General features: G+C 39.5%; 2 protein-coding genes across 6 annotated transcripts in view; one reads left to right on the top strand and one right to left on the bottom strand.

The window, feature by feature from the left end:
- The window catches only part of ms4a17c.1 (membrane-spanning 4-domains, subfamily A, member 17C.1), a 31893-nt gene extending 13024 nt beyond the window's left edge, over positions 1–18869 (top strand). Inside the window, exons 6-8 of the mRNA XM_067438648.1 lie at positions 2253–2369; positions 5231–5360; positions 18629–18869. Of these exons, the coding sequence (XP_067294749.1) occupies positions 2253–2369; positions 5231–5359 (246 nt within the window). The 3' untranslated portion in view covers position 5360; positions 18629–18869. The remainder of the gene's footprint in view (positions 1–2252; positions 2370–5230; positions 5361–18628) is intronic.
- Positions 14605–19763, bottom strand: part of si:dkey-34e4.1 (carboxyl-terminal PDZ ligand of neuronal nitric oxide synthase protein) — a 54229-nt gene continuing 49070 nt past the window's right edge. For 2 of the 5 annotated variants that reach the window (XM_067438646.1, XM_067438645.1), the window contains exon 11: positions 14605–16692. In XM_067438646.1, the coding sequence (XP_067294747.1) occupies positions 16149–16692 (544 nt within the window). In that variant the 3' untranslated portion in view covers positions 14605–16148. Of the gene's footprint in view, positions 16693–16821; positions 16894–19763 lie in introns of all 5 variants that reach the window. The other 3 variants (XM_067438647.1, XR_010904377.1, XR_010904376.1) reach the window with 3 other exon arrangements.

Raw genomic sequence — 19763 nt, 5'->3', positions numbered from 1 at the left:
TTAGCCAGGGTCTGCATTGCTAACACCCTCTGTCACCCTCTGAAATGGCTAATCCACAACATTAGCCATTTCTCTTGTTGCCATCTGCCTTTTTCTGTGGTAGCTTCGTAGAATCGCTTGCAGTACGTCTGTGGTGCATGATAGCCAGGAAATTATACACAATGTTATAACCCTCCTCTCTCTCTCTCTCTCTCTCTCTCTCTCTCTCTCTCTCTCTCTCTCTCTCTCTCTCTCTCTCTCTCTCTCTCTCTCTCTCTCTCTCTCTCTCTCTCACTCACTCACTCACTCACTCACTCACTCACTCACTCTCTCTCTCTCTCTCTCTCTCTCTCTCTCTCTCTCTCTCTCTCTCTCTCTCTCTCTCTCTCTCTCTATATATATATATATATACAGTCTTGTTCAAAATAATAGCAGTACAATGTGACTAACCAGAATAATCAAGGTTTTTAGTATATTTTTTATTGCTACGTGGCAAACAAGTTACCAGTAGGTTCAGTAGATTGTCAGAAAACAAACAAGACCCAGCATTCATGATATGCACGCTCTTAAGGCTGTGCAATTGGGCAATTAGTTGAAAGGGGTGTGTTCAAAAAAATAGCAGTGTCTACCTTTGACTGTACAAACTCAAAACTATTTTGTACAAACATTTTTTTTTTCTGGGATTTAGCAATCCTGTGAATCACTAAACTAATATTTAGTTGTATGACCACAGTTTTTTTAAACTGCTTGACATCTGTGTGGCATGGAGTCAACCAACTTGTGGCACCTCTCAGCCGTTATTCCACTCCATGATTCTTTAACAACATTCCACAATTCATTCACATTTCTTGGTTTTGCTTCAGAAACAGCATTTTTGATATCACCCCACAAGTTCTCAATTGGATTAAGGTCTGGAGATTGGGCTGGCCACTCCATAACATTAATTTTGTTGGTTTGGAACCAAGACTTTGCCCGTTGACTAGTGTGTTTTGGGTCATTGTCTTGTTGAAACAACCATTTCAAGGGCATGTCCTCTTCAGCATAGGGCAACATGACCTCTTCAAATATTTTAATATATGCAAACTGATCCATGCTCCCTGGTATGCGATAAATAGGCCCAACACCATAGTAGGAGAAACATGCCCATATCATGATGCTTGCACCTCCATGCTTCACTGTCTTCACTGTGTACTGTGGCTTGAATTCAGAGTTTGGTGGTCGTCTCACAAACTGCCTGTGGACCTTGGACCCAAAAAGAACAATTTTACTCTCATCAGTCCACAAAATGTTCCTCCATTTCTCTTTAGGCCAGTTGATGTGTTCTTTGGCAAATTGTAACCTCTTCTGCACATGCCTTTTTTTTAACAGAGGGACTTTGCGGGGGATTCTTGAAAATAGATTAGCTTCACACAGACGTCACAGTACTTACAGGTAACTCCAGACTGTCTTTGATCATCCTGGAGGTGATCATTGGCTGAGCCTTTGCCATTCTGGTTATTCTTCTATCCATTTTGATGGTTGTCTTCCATTTTCTTCCACGTCTCTCTGGTTTTGCTCTCCATTTTAAGGCATTGGAGATCATTTTAGCTGAACAGCCTATCATTTTTTGCACCTCTTTATAGGTTTTCCCCTCTCTAATCAACTTTTTAATCAAAGTACGCTGTTCTTCTGAACAATGTCTTGAACGACCCATTTTCCTCAGCTTTCAAATGCATGTTCAACAAGTGTTGGCTTCATCCTTAAATAGGGGCCACCTGATTCACACCTGTTTCTTCACAAAATTGATGACCTCAGTGATTGAATGCCACACTGCTATTTTTTTGAACACACCCCTTTCAACTAATTCAACTAATTGCCCAATTGCACAGCCTTAAGAGCGTGCATATCATGAATGCTGGGTCTCATTTGTTTTCTGAGAATCTACTAAACCTACTGGTAACTTGTTTGCAACGTAGCAATAAAAAAATATACGAAAAACCAAAAACCTTGATTATTCTGGTTAGTCACATTGTACTGCTATTATTTTGAACAATACTGTATATATATATATATATATATATATATATATATATATATATATATATATATATATATATATATATATATATATATATATATATATATATATATAAAATTTATTTATTTATTTTTGGGTGGTGGTGGTGGAGTGGGGTTGACACAGCACTTGACACAGAGTAAAAATTGCTTAAAAAACCCATCCCCCCCACCCCCCTTTCACAGTGATGTGAAGCTAACATTTTCTGTTATTGCAGGTGAAATCATCTTTTGGAATGAATGTGTTCAGCGCCATAACTGCAGGACTGTCCATTATTCTGATGTTCGAACAATTACGATTAATAACAATGATGGAACCAAGTTTATATGTTGAGGTATTACAATACATATTTTTCATTGCATTCATGTGTAAAATGCATTCATTTGTTTATTCTGTATCATGTTATGTATTTAAAGGGATAGTTTCTTTCATCAATGTTTACTTACAGTCATAGAGCTCCAAACCTGTGTGACATAATTTTATTACATAGAACACAAATGGAGAGATTCTGAAAACTGTACTGGCCACTCTTTTATATACAATTACAATAAGAAAAAGACATTTAAAAGTATCGTAAAAGCAGCCCATATGACCTGTGCATGTATTCCAAGCCATATGATAGCTTTGGTGAATTAAAGTTAAGACATTATTCACTGAAAATTGTGACATCCACTCTAGCTTTTCTTTCATGTAGCTTGAATGCTCCAGTTACCATTCATTGTCAAATTCTTCATGTTTCACAGAAGAAGAAAAAGTTATGCAGGTTTGGAATGATAACAGAATTGTTTCTTAATGGGCTAGTTGTATAAGGCTGCCATGTTGGATTTCTGATCTTGCGAGTGTGTGCATATACACTTCCGGTTGTGCCTGCTGAAGAAAGCCAAAATTATCTTTTATAAAATCTATTATATCATTTAAAATACTTCTAAGATCTGCATTACTTTTACATGATCAAATGGCATTTGAAACGCAATCATGTTTTAAAAATAATTAATAGCAAAATAATTTGTATAAAAACAAGGTAAGAAATTATACAGACTAATACAGACACTCACTTGTGTAATATTTGAACTGAAATAGGTTTAAAAATATTCCTGGGTCTATATATAACAACTGAGGTCGCTTCAACCCGCAGACAAGGAAAACAACCCGTGGGCAAAACTAGACTAGATTTCTAGGCTAGTTAACTTTAATACTGGTCTTGAACATGGATTCAAATAAACTCTGAGCTAGTTTAACACTGGGTTTTTGCTTCTTAGTGAATCTGAAGGACTTAATTAGCTGGCCATGGTGTTTATTTAGGGTTGCATGCTTTTTTATTTTTTTATTTTTTATGTTTTTTTTTTAAATCAGAACAAGGTACATAGAAAGTATTCAGTGACAAGAACACTTCTAAAGTTATTGCTTTTTCCACATGTTCACCCATAAAATTCCATCCCAACAGAATGGGTTGGATGCTTTTAACATTTTAAAAATGTTATTGTCCCAAGAATGTCTTGAGATCTTTTTCTTTTTTCTTGTAATGTTTTCAGTAGCAAGTTTTATTTTTGTTACCAGAATGTTCTCCTAAAAGTTAAGAAAACACTCTCTAAAAACATTCTAAACGTGTGATAACACTGAACATAGAAAATATTTCTGTTTTGAATAAATTATGTTCTTTTTAACTTTGTTATTTATCAGTGAATCCTGAAAGTATCACAGGTTCCAAAAAACATTAAGCAGCACATCTGTTTCCAACACTGATAATAAATAAGCATATACAAATGATCATGTGATCATGTTACAAAAGACTGCAGTAATGGCTGAAAGAAAAAACAGAATTACTTATTATCCAGATCAGTATTCTATAGTGAAGATTATGGTAACCCATTAAGTATTGCCAAATTCATCAGAAGGAATGACCATCCAAAACCTTTCAAAAACCTCAAAAGCTTACAATTGCAGTTAGGGTAGGACTCATAAGTGACTATAAGTCTTATTGTGACAATTTTCTTGTCTTTGAAGCAGTATAGCCCTATATGGCCTACAGTGCTAGCATAGCTAAGTTGAAAATGGGCAAGAAAGAGCTACTTTCTCTGTTGAATGCTGTTGAATGACTGTTCAGTCTGAGTTGTCCATTCTCACTGAAAATCCTTTTTTGTTAGCTATCTGAGTGGTTATAGTGGTTATAACTAATGTCATTAGGAGTACCCAGAATCCATGTACCCAGAAAAGAGCTCATGATGACTTGTATTTTGTGGTCTGGGGGCCCCAAACACAGCCTCCACTATCCTCGCATCAGGATTAATTCCTACACGTTACCAAATGACCCAGAACTTCTACTTGTTTTATTCCAAAGGAACACTTCTCTTTGTTCAGCTTAAGTCGTATTTATTTGAATCTTTGCTCTTAATATTTCCTCCAGCTTGCTGTCACTGTCAGTTTAGCTACATCATCCAAGCACCAAACTATACCTGGTAATCCACAAAGTATTTAGACTGTGGCTTTTATATAAGCCTTTAGTGTAGAAAGGTCAAAAGGAAATATTTTAAGTTATAGCACCCTCTATTCGTAAAGTAGCTTTATTGAACTAAACTCTTCATGTCAATCACTCTGGGTTTGTTTTATCGTTTTATCATGCTTATGGGACTGATGCATCAGTTGGCAATAATAGCAAACATTAGATCTTGATGAGGGTAGAGTAATGTTACACATAAAGATAAATCAGTTCCGAGCTATTTAGTCCCCTAGCAGTTAGTACAAAATCAGGACACGTATATTATACACTCAAGTGTTTTGCATGAATGAAGAGATCCCTGTGGATTTTCACCTTAACCAACTGTGCCTGAACCGCAGAATAAAAGGGAAAAATAATGAAAGATAATCTCTGGGTATCTCAATGAACTACTCTACGGAGGTAGACAATAAGAATGATATTTTCTTTCATCTCTGATATACCACCATCTGCCCTTTCATTTAAAAAACAAAACAAAAAACTTTATATCTAGCCAAGTTTAATATTCAAGTTTCTCCTTACAGCAAATGTGAATGTCACTAAGACTGGAGGTAAACATGCTCACTCTCGCGTCGCCAAAGCTCTCGGGTGCCATATTGTGCACCTAGCCCATCATTGCTTGAATGTATATCCTGATTGTTAAGACACTCTCATAATTAGTTCAACATAATGCTTGCTTCAATATAAATTTTGTTTTGCAGTTTTTTATTTTGCGGATCGTTGGAATATTGCTGGTGTTCACCATTCCTCAGTTCATCATCTCCATCTATATCTCAACATTTGCCTGCAAAGCCTGCAGCAGAGACTCTACAGTGGTCAATGTTTATTAAAGTAGGTAAATGACTTATACATATATGTATATATGTATGTATATTCACATCAACAACTCATTTAATTTATTAACATCAATGTCTATATTTATTTACATACTTTGATATGCATGAATTAAAAATAACCATCTTTTGACTTTTGTGATCAGTAATAGTTTTAGAGTAAGCTGTTGCTTATTTATTGTTATACTTTGTCACATAAAATTCCGCTATAGGTTACAAAATGTACAATCATGCCAAATATTTTGAACAATGTAGATTTTATTCTCTGATCTTTCAGAAAAGAGGAGAAACTCCAAAGGCATCATTGTGAAAATTATATATACATTTATGTTAACTGAAAATCAAATGATTATGGTATAGTGTAGAGTCGCTATATTTTAGCTATGCAAGCCCTTTTTATTAATTTATTTTTATTACAGTATAAGCTAACATAAGCCTTCATAATATTCTTGTTTGAGAGACTCTTTAAATGTAAATACTATAGGGCTCAGAGTATTTCATTCCTTTTCAGTCAGTCACGTTTGATGTACATCGGACTAGACCGACGAATTGGGATCACTTCTGGGAGCCCCTATCAGCTTCGAGATATAGAAAACGGGCCAATGAACATGCGCGGTGAACTGTGTCCTTTGAGGCACCCACGGACGAGCAGATGTCGATCGCTGCATCGGAGGGGGAGTTTCAGTCCTCTGGGGATGAAGATTCGGCTGTACTGCCTTCCTCTGGGAGAGTGGCAATGGTCTAGTCGGACTCGGAGTTGACCGCTATGCTTTCCTGGGCCGCCGAAAAGGTCGGGCTTGAGTGGAACCCTCCACCATATCCCGAACCTTCTAGGTTGGACGATTGGTTTCTCGGGGTGGGCCGCGCTGGTTCTCAGCGTCCTGCCCAGTGCCTTTCTTCCCGGAGGTGCATGAGGAGCTGACTAGGTCATGGAAAGCACCGTTTAGCCCCATGGGTGACCTAGTGGCTCCTCCCCCCTCACTACTCTTTACGGTAGGCAGGCCAGGGTGTTTAAGGGTCTCCCGCCGGTGGAGCGGGCCGTCACGATGCAACTGTGTCCGACATCCGCCTCTAGCTGGCGCGGGGACCCGAAGCTCCCGTCCAGGGCCTGTAGGTTCTCTTCTGGTCTGACCGCGAAGGCCTATAGGTCCTGTGGCCAGGCCGCATCTGCCTTGCATGCCATGGCGCTGCATCAGGTGCACCAAGCACAAGCGCTCATGGACATGCACGAGGGTAGTCCTGGCCCAGAGCTTCTCCGGGAAGGACGCGATCGAGCCAGTCCCTCCAGATGATATGAAGACCGACTTTTACAGCCCGTACTTCATTGTACCCAAGAAGAGCGGCGGGTTACGGCCGATCTTGGATCTGCGGTTCTTGAACCGGTCCCTTCACAGGCTACCGTTCAGAATGCTAACACAGAAACGCATCTTTAGGTGCATCCGTCGCCAAGATTGGTTTGCAGCGATCAACCTGAAGGACGCGTACTTTCATGTCTCGATTCTCCCTCGACATTGCGTTTCTGCGCTTTGCCTTCGACGGACGAGCATATCAGTACAAGGTCCTACCCTTTGGGCTCTCCCTGTCGCCCCGTGTCTTCACAAAAGTCGTGGAGGCGGCCATTGCTCCCATGAGAGAGTAGTTGTGCGAACACAGGAACATGGTGCTCAAGCACCTCAGCCAGTTGGGGCTTCGGGTCAACTGGGAGAAGAGCAGGCTCTGCCCGACGCAGGAGATCTCTTTTCTCGGTATGGAACTGGATTCGGTCGCCCTGACAGCACGCCTCACCGAGGTGCGCATCCAGTCGGTGTTGAACTGCTTGAATTCATTCAAACGTAGGACAGCGGTCCCACTGAAACAATTTCAGAGGCTCCTGGGATATATTGCAGCCCGTAGCTGCAGTTACGCTGCTTGGGCTGCTCCATATGAGACCGCTTCAACGCTGGCTACACGACCTAGTCCCGAGGTGGACGTGGCACAGCAGATCCCTCCTTAGTGTCTTAGTCACACCGAGGTGCCGCCAAACCTTGAACCCGTGGTCGGACCCTGGGTTTCTACGGGCAGGGGTACCCCTAGAACAGGTGTCCAGGCATGCGATTGTCTCCACGGATGCCTCATCCACCGGCTGGGGTGCCACGTACAACGGGCTTGCAGTTTCAGTTCTGTGGACGGGGCCTCAACTGCAATGGCCCATCAACTGTCTAGAGTTTTTAGCAGTTCGCCTTGCCCTGAGCCGCTTCAAGACGCCGCTCCAGGGCAAGCACGTTCTGGTCCGTACGGACAGCACTGCGGCTGTAGCGTACATCAACAAACAGGGTGGTCTACGCTCCCGTCGCATGTCACAACTCGCCCGCCACCTCCTGTTATGGAGTCAGAAGTATCTGAGGTCACTTTGTGCCACTCACATTCCGGGCCTGCTCAATCGTGCGGCCGACGAGCTCTCACGACAGCCAGTGCTTCCGGGAGAGTGGAGACTCCATCCCCAGGTTGTCCAGCTGATCTTGGATCACTTCGGGGACGCAGAGGTAGACCTGTTCGCCACGCTTGCAGTGTGTCTCCGGCCTTAGGCTGGGTTCCATATGTAGTGACCCCCACGGCTGTCCCATATGTGTATTCTCCACGGTACGGCTCCCTACGGCAAGCCCGTTCCTTTCCCTTGGCAGAGCCTACTCTGCCGTCTCAGTGCAGTGTCTGTTCCCCGCCCAACAGGGCCGGGGCCACCCCTGGGACTCCCGTATGTAGCACTGCCTATGGCCAGTCCATACGTGAAAATTTCCACAGCGGCCTCCAGAGGCACGCTTTCCCAGTGTTATCCAATATTCCACTGTTTGGGTCTTGTAGGATGGCAGTGTGACTCTCCCTGCAAGAAATTCTCCGCTCGCTGAGACTGGGTCTGAGGGACTCCGGCAGGGCACTGGAAGTGGTAGTAACTGTGGCGTTTTCCATAGGGATCCCAATTTGTCGGTCTAGTCCGAAATACGTCGAAAGTGACCGACTGAAAGGGAACGTCTCGGTTACGTATGGTAACCCTCATTCCCTGAAGGAGGGAACGGAGACATACGTCCCGTCGCAACAGTTGCTGTACCATCACTGCAGTCCGAGCCATGGGTTCGGCTCCTCAGTGAAAAACAACAGTGCGTGGCGATCGCTTCCGCTTTATACCCGCGCAGCGGGGCGGGGTGCGATATGCAAAGCACGCACGCCAATGTTCATTGGCTCATTTTCTATATCTTGAAGCTGATAGGGGCTCCCAGAAGTGATCCCAATTCGTTGGTCTAGTCCGACGTACGTCTCCGTTCCCTCCTTCAGGGAACGAGGGTTACCATACGTAACCGAGACGTTTTCACTTGGGGGCCAAAGTATTTTCACGTTAATTTTACATGTCTAGTACAATTGTGTGGTTTTCTTTCATTAATAGCCTACAGTGTATACTTTTTTCTTGATTTACTCTGAAAGAATGGAAGTGAAATGTGACAACATGGCCCACAGGTGTGGCACATTGTAACATTTGAGGGGCACATTGTAACATGTCTATATGACAGCTATCTAAGATAACAACACAACAAACACTGCAATTGACAGCTACATTCACGTCGTAGTTAAAAACATAAATTTTAATGAATCATTTCTGAACATTGACTCTTTATTCACCTTTTCCCTTATGGTTTCTTAATAGAATTCGTAAAAATATAGAATATAATAGCATTGTTCTTGTTAAAAAGGTCCATTGTAAATATATAGTGAATCTGGGTCTGTGTGTCTTGTAGTGTCTGTTCTCTAACTAAACTGATTTTATGAAAATGAACGCGGTCGCGGTGGGAAAGTGATCAGTGATTCAGTAATCTAGTAACATGTTTAGTAAAAATTATGGCTTTGGGAGTGGCCTTGTAGGGCAGCGAAGAAGTCTGGGAATTGTTGTCTTTCATACCATAGAGACAAAAATACATTTTCTGTCTTTTCTCAGTCTAGAAAGCACCAAATAAAAAAATGATTTCACATTTCTACTACATTAATGACCCAGTTTAAATACAGATTCATCTTCCAAGTGCTGAAGTACTCCTTTAATGTATATTTACTTCTTTCAAGTAATAAAGTATTCTCGTAAATGTATAATATGCCATTGAAAATACATACAGGTGAGGGGTTCGAATACCGGTTGCCATGTTGCCCCTCCATCTTGAAAGTACATTAGCCAAAGAGGGACATATCCGTCAATTCAAGCTTCGCCTTTCGCGTTTTAACACTCGATTGCACCGTGTTGAATACAAAGAGGGGGATTGCCATGTATCTTGGACTAAATCGGCCACCGTAGGAGTTAAAACGAAATCGGAATTAATTGAGAGGAACAGAAACTAATATTCACTGGATGATTATATACCTTTTTAATGCTAGGGAAAATATCACACAGTGTAGCTTTAAAAGAAGCTAGGCTCCGTTTATCTCCAACATGTGGCGTTGATTTTAAATCAAAGTAAACCAACAGGTGGCATTGATTAGCGTTGATAGTAAATAGCATGGAGTGAATCAAACAGACTCGATGCTTTCTTCACATTTGATCTGTGCTTATATTATATAAACAAGTAAGTTTATTTATGTACTTCAGCTTATGTTAACTGTCTGATGAACTGAATTTATTATGTTTGGTTCATTAATCATCGTTTAAGGATTGAATTTGTGATTGATTTATGTTCACCTGATGTTACTTTTTTTCTTTGAGTTTTGTTACCTCTTTTTTTAAAATATGCATTTGTCTAGTTAATTAATTGCTTCTGTTATGCTTTATTGTTTATTTTATTGTAGGCCTGTGCTTTGTTTTAGAACACACACTTATTTGAAATTAATGTGAAGATAATAAAGCATAAAAAACTTTCAGGCTGGCTGCTTTATGTCTCTAAACGGACATCTGTGGTGAACCAGTCCCCAACTGACAACCCCAAGCTGATTTGAAATTCAACCGTTAGGGGGCACATTAACGGGTAATGCAGTGTTGCAACATGCCCCACCTGCGCAACTGGGATTCATGTCGTGTTCCAGGCAACTCATAACCCGTGTTTTTCCAACCTTCAACCTGTAAAAGTGCCTTTGAACGTCCGTTCCATTTCAAACCACGACTCATGACTTTGTAGTGTTCAAGTCAAAGTCACGCCAAACTGCCTGAGTGCAAGGAATTGCGGTAGCTAGATGTAAACAAAGCATGGCGGACCGTACAGGGCTTATGCTCATTTACAATACCATGTTCCAGACAACCTGTAATCCGTTTTTTTTTCAACCTTCTACCTGTGAAAGCGCACGGGAACATCAGTTAAACCCGTGACTTCCCACCCGTGAACTAGATCAACCTACTCCCAGTTACAAGTTGGACATCACATAACCTGCAAAACAACAATGGCTGCCCCTACGGATGTGGTGTTTATGAAAGTCATACATTAAAAACCAAATCGTTTATTAAAATAAAGTATAGCTCTAACGTTATTTATCAGCAAATGTTATGCATTATCAGCAGCTTTTCTAGCGTTTAGATAGTTTTCAGTCCATGCAAGAATACATTAATACCAAATACAAGTATACAAATAATGTAAAATGAAAGGTATAACTGCTTCACTTACCATATGCAAAAATGTTTTCCTCCTCGGTTTCCCTTAAATAAGCAAGGCGTAAACACATTTGGCGATAGAAATGATTGTAAATGAGCAAAAGCTCCATATGGTCTGCCATGCTTTGTTTACATCTAGCTATAATTCCTTGTGCTCAGGCAGTTTGGCGTGACTTTGCCTGGAACTCTAGAAAGTTGAGAGTCGTGGTTATATTTATGTAATGACAACTCTCTGAGTTTGCCATGGTAATGAGTGACAGTGTTAATGTAGGTATCTGCTTTTTGTAACTGTGGCCCTGTCCCAAATGGCACACTTCATGTGCACTTCCGGTCTTGTGGACTTACAATGGCCATTGCGATGATTTTTGTTGAATGCAAAAGCACCTTTGTTAAATTTAACGATTTCGATCAGTATCAATTCACATATATATAGCCTACTGCACATATAAGCGAAAATAATTTCGCCTTTTTAAATATTAGAAAATTAGAAAATAAAAATATTTTAAGTGCTCATTAATGGACCATAATTATTGCACATAGTTTTTACTACCAAAACATCTTCTGAAAATGTTCATTACTGTACTGTTTACCTGTAGTGAAGCTGTTGTCTATTCAATGTACCATGAACCATGTGACCGCTTGCACGCCGCCGGGAGATGAACGCATGTCATTATTCAATGGCTCTGGCTTTGACTGTTATGTCACATTTAGTGCGCCAAAACGCTATTTATTGTTTGAATTTCATTGAATTTATTGTATTAAAACTTTACAAATTTGGTGTGAGATTTACTTTGCCAGAGTGAGAGCGTGAGTCAGAGCCTGATGCGTGTGACACATGGAAAATGCGCGGCAGTTGGTTTCGTGCTGCAGCCACAGGATGGTTAGTCTATGGTTAGACTGATTTGTTTAGATCCAGTGAAATTGCTACCTTGACAACGAGGCGTTCACACTGCCGCTGACTTGAGCTTCCAAAGTTACCGGAAGTCATTCATTTTCAATGGAAGCTGGCTTCTCTCAGCTGCAAGGAGCGTCAAATTCCTTGACGTTGCGTTTTAAGTGACCAGAGCGTCAATCTAAGAGTTGAAAGTGGCTTTATGGTAATAATGAGCTATGACGTGGTTCAGCGGCAAAACGCCAGCAACCAATCGGAATATAGACGTCCTTCGCGCTGGCTGATTTCACAGAAACATACGATGTAAACTTTCGTTCCTACCAAAACATTAGTTCCGAGAAAACTAACCACTTATAAATTACTTACAACTGCACTTTATTTTCTAGTCTGGCGTGTGCCATTTTTGGGTCATGCCATTAGACGAGGAGGCAGGGGGCGCTCATTATCTCCCTACATTTCTCTAAACAGACTTGACCTGCAATCGGTTCATTGGATAAACGAATTCCCCATTCCCAGGAGGTTTTACTCCATTCTATGTTAATTTAAGAACAAACAAATGAATTAAATACTGGGTTTTTTTGTGACCATGAAAGTTCTGTATGAAGAATATGACGGGGGAGATGAGATGAGTGTGCAGGGGGGGTAACTATGACTCAGAAATACAGTGCCGGCCGCCGCGGTCCCGCTCCGGCCACTCTCACGGCCGTTATGAATAATTTATAATGGGCCATCATGAAAACACATCAACCGGCTGGCCGGTCGACTGGGAAAAGTCCCGATCATCCCGATTGCCACTCCGCCCCTGGCTGCAGACCTCGGTTGTAACGAGTGGTTATTTCAGTCAAAGTTGCTCTTCTATCAGCTTGAATCAGTCGGCCCATTCTCCTCTGACCTCTAGCATCAACAAGGCATTTTTGCCCACAGGACTGCCGTATACTGGATGTTTTTCCCTTTTCACACCATTCTTTGTAAACCCTAGAAATGGTTGTGCGTGAAAATACTCAGACCAGCCCGTCTGGCACCAACAACCATGCCACGCTCAAACTTGCTTAAATAAAATTATGCATTATCCTGCTGGAAGTAGCCATCATAGGATGGGTACATGGTGGTCATAAAGGGATGGACATGGTCAGAAGCAATGCACAGGTAGGCCATGGCATTTAAACGATGCCCAATTGGCACTAAGGGGCCTAAAATGTGGGCCCTTTAGTGCCAATGGGAAAGTGACAGAATGGGAAATGTCTTTCCCACTCTGACATTCAGTTTGGAGTTCAGGAGATTGTATTGACCAGGACCACACCCCTAAACGCATTGAAGCAACTTCCATGGGATTTTTTTATTATTATTTTTTTATTATTATTATTTATTTATATTTATTTATTTATATAAATTGCTTTTGTTTTTTTTGGTGTTTGTTTAGATAAAGTTGCAAGAACACATGTTTATTGCCCGTTTCATGTGATTTGGTTTAGTTTAGTTTTTTCCCTTCCTTAAAATCAGACTAGCAGTCTATATTATAGCAGTATACTATACTATACTATGCTATGCTATGCTATGCTATGCTATACTATACTATAGTAGTCTTATTGCTGCTGTTGCTGTAGAGCAAGTACAGAACTTGCTACTGCCAATACACACAACATGCTGCTGCTGTAAAAGCAAACATTAATCACCTCTGTAGTAGCTACAGGTGGAGCTGGGGAAGATGGCACTGCTTTTTTTTTTTAAAGGAAACAATGACTGTCCACAGTGCCTGTTTTCGCACTCACTCAAAATGTTATAGATTTATTTTGACACAACAAAAGGAATCAGACTAAATGCATTTGTATTTGGACAGTAGGATGATAATCATATTAAGTCATAGTCTAATTTGTTCCTCGAGGGAGTGGGAAATATAAATGGTAAAATGATTATCAGTGGGTGGCAAAAACACTAAAAGCTACACTTCATTTTCAAGCTTTAAAACATAATTATCTCAATTTCATTTTCTTATTTGTTCAGGTATTGTAAAATGTCTAAAATATTAATCTAGATAGAGATTAGAGATTAAATAATTACAGTAAAATATTATCTTTCAGGAAATATCCTAAGTGCAGCCATTTCTTCTCTTCTTTCCTCTTATTCTTGTTTATCTAAATCCAGCCTAGCAGGTATAGCTAGAATATGAGTACTGATGGTTTAGTGAGAGTATCTAGACTAGAGTATCCCTATAGTGCAGAAAGGCCCACAATTGCATATAACTGCAAAAGTGAGAGGCTCTGAAATATCGACTGAACTAAAGAGTCTCCCTCTCCTTCATGCATTTATCCATTATTATCATTCCCTCTGCTCACTTACTCTCTCAAGGAGGCTGAAGTAAAAGGAATATCCTGTGCCCCTTGTGAAATAAGTATCCTGTAGGAAAGTGATTCCCTTCTCTCTGCCGTAAGTAGAATGGGAAAGAGGAGAGCCACTCAGCCTATACTATAAGATAAGACATTTCTGAACACAATGGTATAGATAAGAGCCTAAGATCATGTTTTTAAAGAGTAAAATGATGGAAGCTGCCAGGATCAAATTACTTGATAAATCATGCAATGAAATATTGGCTTAAATGTCTCGAGCTTAAAAACTAGGCACTTGTCTGGTGGACCGAATTGATAGAGACGGCAAGATAGAAAAAGGTCAACCCTTTGGTCTGTGTAAAATATATTTTTTAAATATTTTAAAAAGAAATAACTTATTTTAGCCAAAAATATAAATAAAAGATTTACATTTTAGTCCAAAAACTAAATTGCCAGTTTATTCATTTATCTTTATAACAGCAATAACAATGTTTTTATTTGAACAATACATTTAAAACAAAAAATGTTCTCTTTCATCTTCTTTACTAACATCTTTTCCCTTTCTCTTCCCTTGCCCTCTTCTCGAGGTGTCATGCTAGCCCATATCAGCAAAAAGCACCTGCTCACCATTGCTTTCATAATGACATGAATCCCTCCTGTTCATCCTTCTGTCCAACCTTCCTGTAATCTGCCTCTTTTCATTATTATTCACCCTGATACATTAGTTTTGTGTGATCCACAAACCCACAGCTCTGTGCGTTGCGTCTCATTACAAAACACTAAAATACTGTTTGTTTTTCATCAAGTGGCACACTTCTTTCACAGTTTAAGGTCACATAAGTCTTGAGTGTTTCAGTCTAAAAGCTGACCATGATCTGGTTATCAATATTTAGTACTTTTTAGATGATACAACTGATTAGATGATACAACTGACACACAAGTGGGAATGATCTTGCTTTACTAAGCCTCAGTTTTGTTTTTAAGTTCCTAAGCAGATGATCTGGTGGTCTGTTAGAAGAGGTGATCATACAGAATACAGTATGACACTAGTTAACTGACAAAAGTAGTGAGATGTGTAGTGAGTACACATTCATAGGATCTGAAAAATATTGAATCTATTGCAAATGCAACACCTCTATTCTCTCCTTATTTTACACTTTGCATCCTTTCCACACGGAAAAAGTGATGTTGATGGTCCCTCATTTTATCTTGATTGGCGAAGCCTGGAATCAGAGAGAAGGTTCGCCCATTCAAAATGTCTAGACATAATTATGTCGTTTTTCTTTCTGCAGGCATCTATCCACTCAAGCTGTCTTAGTTATTCATTCACACATCTAACAACATGAAACAAAATGCACAGTCTGTGAATTCTTGCAACGAAATACATTTTTCCACCTCGGTTTCTTCATATTTCTATACTATTTTTCACCAGCTACCTTACGCTAACATACTTCTGAGTTTGTTTGCTACATAACTGCTTTTAAACATCCAAATAACATTCAAACAATATATAAATCAATTTGTGCTAAAAAAAACTTGGATCTGAACATATAATATAAAAACACACACACATTGGCAGCAAAAACTGAAACGGTTCCTATTCATTCTATTCAGGGAGCCAATCCACTTCATTCATTCATTGCTTTTTTATAGGCTAAAAATAACTATTCTTTTTCAGTCTAAAAAAAATACACTGTTAATAGTAGTCTACTCTGTTTCATCCCACATATTCTTTCAGTAGATTTTCTAGAGTTAATAATTTTTAGGCCATTGTATATAAAGAAAAGTGTGATATTAGGATATATACAAAAGAGGAGTCATTGGTCAAAACAAGGCTTTGCAAGGAGGCAGTGTGAAAACAGTATGAGCTTGAGCCTAATATCACACAGTTCAGTTGATAAAACAATCCTCCTTTCTTCATTTTGTTTTGTTCTTTCTCAACACGGTGAAGTCGTTATTATTGTGATTTTGTATAGGACTCTAACTCCTGCATGGGGTGGTGACAATATAGGTGCCATCCTCCAGAAACTCATCTTCGCTCAGGCTTATATGAAGGCAGGTGTCGTTCATAGGTGAAGAGAAAGGGATGGTTTGCTCAAAGCCCAGCGGTGTTGTAGAATGCGGCGGAGTCCCACCATCCACAGCTGGATGATCCTCAGGTAAGCTGCTGCAGGTACTGGATGTGGAGATGAACGCAGAGCTCTGGTCATCAGAGGGGTCGTCTCTGGATTGGGGGGATGTAAGGGATTTGTCATTCGAGCGCACGCCAGAATCCTCACTGGCTGAATATGACATGCTGTTGCCGTTGGTGTGAGAATAGAAATCCCCTGGAGAAACGGAACATAGCGTGATGTCAGGAAACGAGGAGCTAGCGCTCACGTTCGTGAATACATTCCCATTCACAGCTGTGGCTTCAGCTGAAGATCTTGTCACTGCCTCTACACCCGGAGAGAGAGTCCTGTTTGACCGCTTGCGGTTCAGGGGCTGAGGAGGTGGGTTTAGTTTTGGGATGGTTTGTTTATACCTGCGGACACAGAAAGAAAAAGGAAGGAAATTTCAAAAAAGGAATCAAATTTTGTTAGTTGGTCGGCTTAAATTTCTTTGTATACAATTACTGATGCAGAATAGCATAAAATAGTACATGTATACTAACCAAGCACAATGAAGCAGTTCAATTTGTAAACAAATATGTGGTTTTTAGTCTGCTTCCTGAATGAAAGTGTTGCTAGTTCATTTCGACATGTTTCACAAGAGAAAAAAAGAAGCAGAAGATTTATAAAAGAATTGGAAAAAAAGTTATTGATAATTACAGCTAAAACTTAAGAATAGATTTTGTTAATTACGATAGAGCTAAATCGTAATATAAATATAGATGAAAAACTTTACATATTATATTATTATTAATTATTTATTATTTTAGAAATGCTGCACTGGCAACTAAATGACAAAAGTACTAAAATTAATAAAACTAAAATTGAAATGATTATAATGCAAAACACACACACACACACACACACACACACACACACACACACACACACACACACACACACATATATAAATATTATAATAATATGATAATATAATAATGGTATTTATATATATAACTATTAAATATAAATATATAATAATATTTCTAGGCTTTTGTTGTGTTTTATATTGACAAATATCATAATTAGAAGTTAGAGGATAATATAAAGGATCCATATGAAAGATATGCTTGTCATTTGTGGGTTAAACATTTGTTATTCTTAAATTACATGTAAGAGCATGCACATTTTAATAAATTATAATAACTCTGTGTTTTGAATCAATTAAGTAAATGTTTCAGTGACTTTAACTAATGACTTTGCTAAACAAATAATTAAACAACTTTTTAGTTAACCAATACAAATGATTCTAATTGCTGGGATGAATCAAAATCCCCATTGCTACTGCTATGTGTTGTGACACACACATCCAATGAAAAACATATTGATTTGAATTGATAATTTTTAAACACACAGTTATAGGAAAATCACAGCGGGGAGATGGGCTTGTGTAGTGCACAATGCTGAATCGTCAAAAAAAGCTCATACACAATTCTTCTTGAGTCTACATTCTGTGTGTGTGTGTGTGTGTGTGTGTGTGTGTGTGTGTGTGTGTGCACTTATCTCTGTCCCACAGTTCCCCTGCTGGGTGAATTAAGTAGAGAAAGAGAGGGGAGAAAAAATGGAAGACAGAGCTGCAGGTTCTTGTATTGATGGCTCTACTAAAAATAACTGCAATGCAGTCACTCAGCATGGGAAAGAGAAAGCACAACATAAGACTCTGTGTCTTTTTCTCTCACTCATACATATTAATCACACGCAAAAGCAACCCAAATCATATGGTATGCTAAAACCAGAAATCATTATATTAAATAGATACTATATAGCAGGCTACTTAAGTTGAACTGAAACATTTTATTAGTGGCACTGGCACTTCCCTTGCAAAAAAGTCACCACAATGTTCATGGGTGGTTCTCGAGGTTTTGCTATGCAGTTTGTAAGGTCTATGGTGTGTTTTTTTGTGTTGCTATGCAGTTGCTAGGTGGCTGGTCAGTGATTGGTTATTGTTCCAAGTTTAAAGAGCCCACCCCCAAGTCTCATTGGTGTTCACCTCCCTAGATACAACTTGGATTCACTGTATGTCTATGGGATTTTTAAAAATACATTTTTCAAAGTTTTGAGTTTGATCTGTTACACTATAGCCAGGTAATAATATACCATTTCTCCAATCAGCCACACAAGGTGATCGAATCTCTAATCCTACACAAAAACAATAGTACATTGTACAATGACAGACTAATAAATACACATTCGATCCAACATATTCAGTGTAACTCCACCAGCTAAGCTTCTGCCATTTGACCTTGGACTTTGGCTGCAAGTGGAATCATTTTCTGTTTCTTTTTCATTTTCTTTCCTTCTCCTAATTAGCATACGATCACATCAGCAATCCTGTCTAGCCCCCGACCAACCACTGTCACATCTCCTCCCCCACATCATTCCAGAGAGCACTCATCTCCTCATCTCAGGGTCCTCACATTGACTCATCTTCCTGTGGGTGTCCAAAGCAACATTTCATTTTTAATATTTTTTAATAATGTGTACCTCTCCTGTCTAGTATTCCAATGACTTTCAGTGTGCATGTACAGTACTGTTATGTGTGTGTGTGTGTGTTTGTAAATGTAAAGAGCCCTTATAAATCTGGTAAATATTATATCTTGAATAGCGGTGGCTCTTGTAGAATTGTGATGAAATGCCACACCAGCCATTTAATAAGCCTAATAATATAACCTTAAGTCATGTGTAAAATGCCATAGCATCAATAAAGAATGAGCTTAATTTACAAAATCTCATTATTCAGTGTTGCACTTGTTAAGCCATCTCCGCACAGGAGCTGTGGATGGGGGCTGCGACTGATATATTGTGGTCATCAGATGAAATATTAAAAGCTCCCTGAGGGTGAACATTAGACTTGCTCCTGATCATGGTAATGTGTGTGTGTAGATAGATCCTATTTAATTCTTGAAGGGGAATTTAGTGAGTGTGAAGTCCTTATGTGCATAGTAAAGTATTTTAATCCTAATTTATTCTCTTTAAAACCATGTTGATGTTTGACACCAAGAGAAGCACAAACTCCACCAACTTCAGTTGATTCACTTTGATAATGAGAATGTATGCCAGTGTGGTGCAGGATTCAAGCCAAAAACATGACATACCACATGCTCACACAGACATATATTAGTGAGGTCTCATAGACACAATGGTTTTCATATTAAGATAATGATATTTACTACACCCTACCCTTAAACCTAAGTTCCTGCCTTGATGTTTCCTCAAATGACTGCCATGAAAGAGCGGTATTAGCATTGAGCTAACACGCTGCTTCGGTAGCCATTGTTTGTTTAAGCTCTTGTTTCCGGCAGTTAGTCGCTAGTTCTGCCAAAGACTTTATATATAGAAAGATGGTGCATTCGTATTAATTTGTATAAATGAATAGAAAATTAATATGACAGAATAAGTCTCACCTTCTAAATAAGAGCCAATCAATCACCAATTTGCTAAAGTC

Source organism: Pseudorasbora parva, chromosome 3, assembly GCF_024679245.1.
Source record: "Pseudorasbora parva isolate DD20220531a chromosome 3, ASM2467924v1, whole genome shotgun sequence".
Taxonomy (NCBI): domain Eukaryota; kingdom Metazoa; phylum Chordata; class Actinopteri; order Cypriniformes; family Gobionidae; genus Pseudorasbora; species Pseudorasbora parva.
The sequence above is the reverse complement of the archived record's forward strand: the minus strand, read 5'-3'. Positions and strand labels throughout refer to the sequence as shown.